Here is a 10,455-nt window from a genome sequence, read left to right as displayed (position 1 = left end):
AAAAAAAAAAAAATTTTATAATAAAAATAAATAAATAATATATTTTTTAAAAGAAATGAAAAAGAGACAGAGTTAAAGTCCATAAGGCACAGGAGCCATCAGAACCCTGACAAGCCTCCATCTTACACACAGGAATGCTTCGCAGCCACTTCACAGCATCGGCACATACAGCTGTGCTCACCGGGACGGGGGAGCCCTCGTACTCCAGGCGAAGCTGGGGATGAGGGAAGGCAGCCTGCCAGCAGTTCAGGTAGGAATCCTCATGCGTCAGGAACACCTCCTGGAGCCAGGATCTCTTGGATGACTTCAGAAGGGTCCTGTGGTCACTTGATAAATATAACTGAAAAGGACAGCAAGCAGATGTTTTCTATCACATCTATGCAAGCAACAGTTCACTAGCTGCACAGCCAGTGTGTTCAGAAAATGAAAGTGTTAGTCGCTCAGTCATGTTCGACTCTGTGCTACTCCATGGGCTGTAGCCTGCCAGGCTCCTCTGCCCATGGGATTCTCCAGGCAAAAATACTGGAATGGGTTGCCATTCCCTTCTCCAGGGATCTTCCCAACCCAGGGATTGAACCTGGGTCTCTTATACTGGCAGGCAGATTCTTTACCGTCTGAGCCACCAGGGAAGCCCAGTGTGTTCAAAAGCAGTTTTCAAAAGCCCGGCTCTTACTGATCGTATGAGGACACTCAACTTTATCTCAAAAAGGCTGTCTCAGAGGCTGAGACCACTCACCCTCGAATCACCTCTAACTGCTTTCCCTTTCTTTGAATACCAAACCTAGCCTCCTTCTCCTTCTTCTGCACTCCTCCTCTTGCTCAGGGCATCGGGTTTGGATCGGTATTTTATTCATTACGAATAATGCTGCATGAAATGTACTGTGTGAAGTGAATGCGCTTAAAACCAGCACCAGCACAGCTGATATTCATATGTAAGCCTCCAAGGGGGCCTCAGCCCCTCTGGAATTGATGTCCACACTTGAGACTTCTGTCAGCTCTCTGGCTGACTTTTTAACGTTGCAGCACCCCATTTTGCTAAAAAGTCCATAACGTTAGTTCCTGGTCAGCTGTTTACCAATACACCTTCCACCCTGCCCCTGGCAGTTATTTCTGCATATTTTGATCACTGTTCACTAAAGATCTTTTCTATGCAAAGCTGTGGCATGAAGCACTCTGGGGAAGGTGGAAATGAATTCCTGCCCTCTAGAAGTTTCCTGACTAACAGGAGGGAGGACTGAAATGGAAGCATCTGTAAGGTATGGTGTCCAGCAGGGATGCCAAGAGCTACAAGAGGGGACAGGTGGGAACACTTGCTCTCCCAGGGGCTCAGGAAAGACCCCAAATAGGAGGTGATGTTTTGCCAGGGAGCCAGAGGGGATGAGCATGGGTCAGGACGGAGGGGATATATTGTTGTTCAGTTGCTCAGTTGTGTCTGACTCTTTTATGACCCCATAGGCTGCAGCAAGTCAGGCTTCTCTGTCCATGGGATTTCCCAGACAAGAATACTGGAGTGGGTGGCCATTTCCTTCTCCAAGGGATCTTCCCAACCCAGGGATGGAACCCTCGTCCCCTACATTGGCAGACAGGTTCTTTACCACTGAGCCACCACTGAAGCCCCAGGGACATATTACAGAGGGCTTTAAATGCCAGTCACCAGCAGCACTTAATGCAGAGGGCAGTTAGGAGGTGGGAAGAGGGAGCACTACTGACTTTTCATTGGAGATGGGAGGTGAGAAGAGCTGACCTTTTAAAGGGTCAATCTGAGAGCATCCTGCCAGTATGGGATAAAGTCATATAGACTGAAGGGATCAAGCTATGGGAACTGGCATCGGGAATGCAAAGATGGACCAGACTGCATTATGAAGGAAGAGCCATAGGACCTAGCAACTGGAGCTGTATGCGGGTGGGAAAGAAAGATAAGTCCAAGATGTACTGTGGCTTCAGCCTGGCTGATGGGGAGAATGGCCATGCCATTCTGAGATAATCGAAAATAATATACATCTCAAGCCACAAATGTTGCTTTTTTCATATAAAGAAAAATATTAAGACAATCAGGAACAAATCTAGATGGCCACCATCACCAGATTTTTCATAAATATCTTGAAAGGGCTTGCTAATTAAAAGATGAGAAATAGAAACAAGAGGTATGAGAACTTGGGATGAGATAAAATTGTCATAATTTGACCATGAGATGACTGCATACCTAGAAGTCACAAGAGAAGCAACTAGAATTCATGAGTAAGTGATTTCATCAAAGATGAGAAGAAAAAAATCAATGATTTTCTTCTATTTTTTACTGCAACTGTCAAAAGGACCTGCCTTAATAGCTTCCAAATTAGAAGATATCAAATAATAACCTTGATGAGATCAGTGTCAGATCTATGGGAAGGAGAGCACAAAACTTTACTGAGATGTAGAAAGGAATAATTGGATAGGGACTTCCCTGTTGGTCCAGTGGTTAAGAGTCTCTGCTCACACTGCAGCGGGTGCAGGTTCAATTCCAGTTTGGGGGAGATTCCCACATGCCTCACAATGTGGCCAACAAAAAAAAGACAAAGAAACAAAGAAAGAAAAGTATAATTGAAGAAACAGACATCTCAGAAGACAAATACTGTAAAGCTACTAAATAGGTGAATGTACTTAATTTTACAATGTCAGTCAAAACACCAAGTGATTTTCCCCTCTACAGGGGCAGAGGGACTTGAAAAAATTATTACTATATTTAACTGAAAGATTAATTCCTAACATAATTCAAAGAAGGAATTAGCCCTACAAGTCCTCAAATTTGTATTATAAAGCTACACTCGGGGAATAAAAAAATAGACAACTTCAGTTCAACAGTCCCAAATAAGAAGCTCAGAAACAGCCATATGTAATAATGTACGGAGCACATTTCAGTGAAGAAAGGGATAATTACTCAAGAAATAACACAGATACAACCAACAAGTCATTTGGGGGAAATTTAGATGTTCACATTAAGCCCTTGATCAAAATAAATCCCAAGTGGATCAAAGAATAAACTTAAGCAATACTTTAAGTTCAGGCATCTAAAAATTAATACAAGTTACTCTTTTTATCACATCTTTGGAGCAGACTTCAAAGGCTCTGAGCCATGGAAGGAATTACAAAGAAAAGCACTGATAGGTTTGACTCAAACAGAGATTAGAACAGATACAATTTAAAAGCCAAGCAACAAAAGAGAGGAAATACTAGCAACACACATGGCACATTTTTATCATCTGTGAAAGAGCAGATATTAAAGCCTAAGGCAATGAACAGGCAAAGAATAGATGATTTACAGGAAAGAGAGAGAGAGATGAGATGGAAGGGGGAGGTAGGAAAAGAAGGAGCAGGAAAAGAAAGAGAAAGGGAAAAGAAAAGAAAAAAATTATATCCAAATGTTGTAGTGCTTGTGATCTTCCCTACATTTTAAGATTTTCCCTTTATAAAATAAGCCAAAATGTTAGTAGGGTTCCTCTCTCGATAAAACAGTGATGATTTACTGTCCTCTCTCTGATGAGATATTTCCTCTAATTTTCACATTTAAAATCAGGCTGCACACGGGGAAGTTTATGAAAAAGGAAGCTTGAGAAAAGAATTTTATGTGTGGTCAGGATTGATTAAGATTAGATTGAATTTAATGACATCAATGAATTTTATTATTAAAAGTAAACTAATACCAAAAAAATTCAGCTGCACATTGTGGGTAGACTTGTATATTGTATACTGAGTAAAGTCAGACAGAGAAGGAGAAATATCACATATCACTCATAGGCAGAATCTAAAAAGAAACGATACAAATGAACTTATTTACAAAACAGACTCACAGACTTAGACAATGAACTTCTGGTTGCTGGGGGAGGCGAGGTGGGGGAAAGGATGGGGGAAAGGGATAATTAAGAGAGTTTGGGATGGACATGTACCCGCTGCCATATTTAAAATGGATAACCAATAAGGACCTACTGTATAGCACAGGGAGCTCCACTCAATGTTATGTGGCAACCCGGATAGGAGGGGAGTTTAGGGGAGAGAGGATACATATTTATGTATGTCTGAGTCCCTCTGACCATCACCTGATGCTATCACAGCATTGTTAATCGGCTATACTCCAATATGAAACAAAAGCTTAAAATAAAATCAGGCTGCAGCTTACCATCTATGATGTTTCAGAGTGTAACTGCCAGCATTAATTTCTTAGTGGTACAAAAATAAAAATGATGCTGATGATGCCACATCAAACAATAAAGGAATCTTTGATTCAATGAAAAATGTTACATTAACACCAGCTCTGCCATTTAGTAGACATGTGACTTGGAACAAAATCAATTAATTTGCCGTGCTTCAGTTTTCCCATCAGTAAAACTGTGGTAAATAGTCCTTATTTTTAAAGACTTGTTGGGAGGAATAAATGAGTTAATGTATGTGAAGCACTACACATATAGTAAGGTATAATTGGAAAAGACTTTGATGCTGGGAAAGATTGAAGGCAGGAGGAGAAGGGAGCGGCGGAGGATGAGATGGTTGGATGGCATCACGAACTCAACGGAAATGAACTTGAGCAAACTCCGGGAGATAGTGAAAGACAGGGAAGGTTGGTGTGCTACAGTTCATGAGGTCACAAAGAGTCGGACACGACTTAGTGACTAAACAACAACAACATGGTATAATAACCTCCATTTTTATAGACAAGATGCAAAAAGGTTAAATAACTTAACCCAAAGTCCCATCCCATAGGTATGCATCAAAGCTGGAATTCATATTTGTCTGAATCCCCAGGGTGGAGGTAAAGATCAAAGACTTATGCTCCCTGATTTATGCAAATACATTACATGGGTGACATTAAACAGCTGTCAGGGCCTCTCACCTTCTGAGATGGCTTACATTCTGCCTATGGAGTGTGTATCTCCCTGAATAAACCTTTTTTCACTTAAAAAAGAAGCTGTCAGATTATTATTATATAACCTGATCATTTAACTTACAAGTGGAGGTGGTATGAATTTTTGCTTTTTACCAGATGTATTGCAAAAAGGGTTTTTTCCCTCTTACTCTTTAGCTTTTAAGGATGTATTTTTGTAATCCATGAGGTTGGAAGCAAAGAATTGGCCCAAAACTGCCTTGGAAAAGCTGCAGTCTGATACTATAATGAGACCAGAGATGGAGCCCATACCTGTAGAGTTCTCTGTCCACTTCAGTAAGTAGCCAGTAGCCCACTCAGAAACAAAAGTGACTGGTCCCAGTAGACATGCAACATGATGACTCACCATTCTGTCATCAAATCCTCCTGTTATCCCAAGGCGGAAGTTCTGCCCGTATCTAAGGACTTGACCGATGACCTCTCCAGCTGCACTGTCGGTGGAGAATGAATATAATGTCAATTCTCTGTATTAGGATCATTCTACAGCTTTATTTTTGTGTGTATGCAGTTTTGTTTATAATTTTCCTGGTGGTTTAGTCCCTAAGTCATGTCCAACTCTTACAACCCCATGGACTCTATATACCATGTTGTTGTTCAGTCGCTAAGTCGTGCGATCCCATAGACAGCAGAGATCAGGCTCTGCTATCTGTGGAATTTTCCAGGCATACAGAATACTGAGTGGGTTGCCATTTCCTTTTCCAGGGGATCTTCCCAACCCAGAAACCGAACCAGGTGGTGCTAGTGGTAAAGAATCTGCCTGCAGTGCAGGAGATGCAAGAGACTTGGGTTCAATCCCTAGGTCACAAAAGAGTCCCTGGAATAGGAAAATCGCAACCTGCTCCAGTATTGCCTGAGAAATTCCATGGACCAAGAAGCCTGGCAGGCTACAGCCTATGGGGTCCCAAAGAGTTGAACAGGACTGAGATGATGCCTACTTGTATACAGTAACTGAAATAAGTCACTAACTAAAAGATCTTTTCTTTTGACCTTCAAATCTTGCTGGCACCTTATTCACCACCTTCCAACACAGTCAGGACACAGAAAGTTCCCACTCTGTGAGCCTAGGATGGACTGAGCACATCATATTGTCCTACACTAATGAATTGGCCCAAGTTCACTGACATTTTTTTTAACTGAAGTACAATTGATATATAATGTTACATTTAGTTTTAAGTATATACAACATAATTCAACATTTATATACATCATGAGATGATCACCACAATAAATCTAGTTACCACCTGATGACATTTAAAATTATTATGATATTACTGACTATATTCCCTAGTCTATACATGACGTTTCCAAACACTGACATCTTTAGAGAGAAACAAGGTAACAAATTTGCAGACATTTGGTATACTCTTCCCTCTTAATCGTCCAGGAAACAGAAATTGTGATCAATTTTTACTTGTTTTAACACAGTCTGCGTTAAAAAAAAAATCTAAAAACTTAAAGGACTGACTATATGCCTATCATATAAACTTGTTATCATTAGTAACAAACTGTAAACAATAACTTTTAATTGTTATTACATATCTATTCTCCAAGGACTTAAACACTCATCTACAAAAACTCAAACACATTTTAAGTGGATAATTAATTTTAAAAGAGCAAATCTCAAAAAAAAAAAAAAAAAGAGCAAATCTCTGTGTACTATCTTACATTCAATTATATATTTCTGATGCAGAAATAGCATAGCAACATTAAAAATAATGAAAGCACTTGGATGAGCTCAAAGCATTAGGAAATGATATCAGGAAAACCCCACTTGGCTTCTCAGGCAGAATCTGAATTTTATTCCCTGGATCAATACTTTCAAATGATGTGTCTGGAATTGAGCTCAAGTTACCCACTATCCTGATGTTTATGGAAAAGGGATTGTAAAGACCCCTTGACAATCATTCTCAAGACAAGAAAATAGGATGAGAATCACAGAGAATGTTCATATAATCTCTGACTCCAACCACTAGTGCTCTCATTCCAGGGGATCCTTAAGAAGCAAGTGAAAAGAGATTTGTGATGCAAAGGAGCCTATTATACAATTCAAGTTTCTTTACCACAAAACAGTAAAAGTGTTTCTGCCAACTGGGATCTTGGTTTGAGCTGCACTCAGGCCACAGGGCACCTCTAATTCATTGCTCAGATGGGCTTTAATCTCATCTGGAGTCATACACAGGCTGAGGTCCCCGGGCAGAAACAGATCAGCCTCTGTCTCAGGATGGTCGGGACTCACAAGCATCACTTTGTCGCCATAGTGAATGTATCCGTCTTCAGATACGGAAAGCTGCATCTGCAATTGAAATAGGAGTTTTTCAAATAAACCGTGCAATTCCTTCTGCCACCGCAGATGTACCCCCATTTTATTTTAACTTTTGGCTGCACCCCGTGGCATGTGGGATATAGCTCCCAGACCACGGATGGAACCCACGCTCCCTGCATTGGAAGGCAGAGTCTTAACCATTGGACCACTGGGGATGTCCCTACCCTATTTTAATAAGGAATGGACTTAAATTTCCTCGGATCCTTATTCTTTCTTTTCGTGCCACCAATCTGCTCCCAATTTGCCAAACTGAAATACCTGATAATCCCAAATGAAGTAAAATAAAGCTTATGAGAAATCACATGGATTGATTCCATTACTATTCCAGGAAAATTACTATTCCATTACATTCCTTGAAACTTTCTTGAGCACCAACAAACAGGAATTTTACTTATGAATGCATCAACCTATTCATTTCTTAATTTGGAGAGGCTTCCCTGGTAGCACAGTTGGTAAAGAATCTGCCTGCAATGCAGGAGACCCAGGTTTGATCCCTGGGTTGAAAAGACCCCCTGGAGAAGGAAATGACCACCCATTCCAGTATTCTTACCTGGAAAATCCTATGGACGGAGGAGCCTGGCAAGCCACAGTCCATGGGGTCAAAAGAGTCTGACATGACTGATTTGGAAAATATAGATAAACATAATTAATAGTAAACATCTCACATTTCTAAAATCTTGTTTCTGTTGTTTAATCGCTCAGTCATAGCTGACTCTTTTGCCATCGCATGGACTGTAGCCCTCCAGGCTCCTCTGTTCATGGGATTTCTCAAGCAAGAATACTGAAGTGGGTTGCCATTTCCTTCTCCAGGAGATTTTCCTGACCGAGGGATCAAACCCAGGTCTCCTGCATTGGCAGGTGAATTCTTAACTGCTGAGCCACCAAGGAAGCTCTTCTAAAATCTTAGGGAATTTTAAACATTGTGATTATTTAAAGAGAAAAATAGGAATTTTCCAAATGACCACTCACTTATGCAATATTTGCTTGCTTAACATATTCTCACACTTAATTTGATCAAGTTTTGAAAACATTGTTTGAATTTATAATTACCGGTCTCAAAAGATTCTCTTTTAGTCTTCTGTTTCTCTGTATGAGAAGTTGTCCCTTATCTCTCTTTGCTAAGAAGTCTTTCATGATCTCCTGGTTAAAGAAAAAAATGAATGAAATCCAAACAGTCAACAAGAGTCCTGACTAATACACACACTTAGAGCTTTTAGGTCAAAAGAACATCAAGTTGAAAAAGCAAAATTTTAGAATGAAAAAAGAAATGTGAGGATAAAGGAAGTGGTAGACTTTTCAGCATTACATTTTAGCATTACTTTTTAAATTTCATTTGGACTGTTTAGAAAGACATGAAAAAGAATAATCACCTGTAATTACTTCAACCAGTGACAAACATGAGTAACATTTGAAGGTCATATGCTCCCCCTCCTGAGGTCTCTGCTAGTTCTCTGATGATGAACACTAGAAGTCCTCCCTGATGGCCCAGGGTCTAGTTAAGACCACCACAGGAGAAGTTCAGGGCAATGAGTATAAGATCAGTAAAAGGGATGCTACTGGGACCCTTAGGAGGTGATATGTGACGAGGATGGGGGCAGTAATTTTGCTTAGGGCCTGCCTTCTCACCTGGACTGAAGCTTCGAGTCTGTAAGTCTCTAAGGAACAGAGGGAATTTAGTGGGGCTCTGGACTAAAGACACAGAGAGGGATGTTGAGAGTTTCGGAGGCCTAGAGATGCAGTGAACCTAGAGTCTGTCATACAGAGTGAAGTAAGTCAGAAAGAGAAAGAAAAATATCATATATTAACATACACATATGGAATCTAGAAAAATGGTACTGATAGACCTATTTGCAGGACAGGAATAGAGATGCAGACATAGAAAGTGGACTTGTGAACACAGTGGGGGTGTGGAAGGGAATGGTGGGACGAATCGAGAAAGTGGCGTTGACGTATATACACTATCACGTGTAAAATAGCTAGTGGGAAGTTGCTGTACAGCACAGGGAGCTCAGCTGGTGCTCTGTGATGACCTGGAGGCGGGGCAGAATGGGGAGATGGGAGGGAAATCCAAGAAGGAGGGGACATATATATACATACATATAGCTGATTCACTTTGTTGTACAGCAGAAACTGTACCTGGACCTCACAGACTGTAGCAGGAGGCTGCAGAGTCTGACACGACAGTGACTGACCACCACCACCAACACAATTGCCTTACAATGTTGTGTTAGTTTCTGCTGTACAACAATGTGAATCAGCTATAAGTACACATATGTCCCCTCCCTCTTGGACCTCCCTCCCTCCCACCCCACGCCCATCCCACCCCTCTAGGTCATTATAGAGCACCCAGCTGAGCTCCCTGTGCTATACAGAAGCTTCCCACTAGCTTTCTGTTTTACACGTGGAAGTTAGACTCCAATAAAAACAAATAAATGTTAAAAAACTAAAAAGAGAAAGAGTGGAAGGGTGTGAACTTGTGGGACAGCCTGTGAGATTCTCAGGGAGTTCATAGGGAGATGGGGTTTTAGGGACATTGAATGTGAGCTGGGTTAGAAAGGAGGCTTGGGATGCTCAAAGAAGGGGCCGGAACTTGGGCCAGGGGTGGGAGTCCCCGGGCCATGGGTGGGCTGTACCGGGCCACAGCCTTCGTACCTCCTCCAGGTAGACGTCCTCATTCCAGTTGCCAATCCGGACTCGTGGACCGTACAGGTTCTGCGCCATCGTCCCCAGCTCTCCCACCACCAAGCTTGGGGCACAGCGCCCGTGTTAGATTCCTCGTCGCCATGACGACCCAGCGCCCAGGGATTGGCCAAGGGCCGGGACCGGCTAGCCAATAAGTGACCACACGCGAGTCGCGCTGGGCTGAGCGCTGCCGCACCCCGAGGGGCTGTCACCCACCCCCACCTCCAACCTCATTCCATCTCACTTCCATCCTTAGGTTTTTCTTGAGTTTAATGGCTAAGCAGGAGAGAGATAAAACTCGAGCTTACAGACCCCGTTTTGTCCTAAATGCTCGCAAACTTTTTTTTTTTTTTTTAGAATCTAAAAGAAACTGCTTTTAAGGAGGGTTTCGCTTGCTTCGGGGTGGGGGACAGCAAAGAGGAGCTTTGAAATGGAAGCCGAGCTTGCTTGCACTCTGTTTTTATAATCAGCAAGCAACCATTTTATCATAATCATAAAACAAAACAGACTTGATGTAGAAATTTGGAAACCAAAA

General features: G+C 41.7%; 1 protein-coding gene across 2 annotated transcripts in view; it reads right to left on the bottom strand.

Annotated features, from left to right (window-relative positions):
• LOC104990918 (chromosome unknown open reading frame, human C15orf26) overlaps positions 1 to 10,018 on the bottom strand; it is a 21,667-nt gene extending 11,649 nt beyond the window's left edge. The window contains exons 1-5 of one of the 2 annotated variants that reach the window (XM_010843239.1): positions 9,891 to 10,004; positions 8,289 to 8,378; positions 6,976 to 7,208; positions 5,262 to 5,346; positions 182 to 340 (exon numbers count right to left, since the gene is read on the bottom strand). In XM_010843239.1, coding sequence (XP_010841541.1) covers positions 182 to 340; positions 5,262 to 5,346; positions 6,976 to 7,208; positions 8,289 to 8,378; positions 9,891 to 9,959 — 636 coding nt within the window. In that variant the 5' untranslated portion in view covers positions 9,960 to 10,004. Of the gene's footprint in view, positions 1 to 181; positions 341 to 5,261; positions 5,347 to 6,975; positions 7,209 to 8,288; positions 8,379 to 9,890 lie in introns of both variants that reach the window. The other variant, XM_010843240.1, reaches the window with a different exon arrangement.
• Between the last annotated feature and the right edge of the window lie 437 nt (positions 10,019 to 10,455).

Source organism: Bison bison, unplaced genomic scaffold (genome assembly GCF_000754665.1).
Source record: "Bison bison bison isolate TAMUID 2011002044 unplaced genomic scaffold, Bison_UMD1.0 scf7180017864181, whole genome shotgun sequence".
Classification (NCBI taxonomy): domain Eukaryota; kingdom Metazoa; phylum Chordata; class Mammalia; order Artiodactyla; family Bovidae; genus Bison; species Bison bison.
The sequence above is the reverse complement of the archived record's forward strand: the minus strand, read 5'-3'. Positions and strand labels throughout refer to the sequence as shown.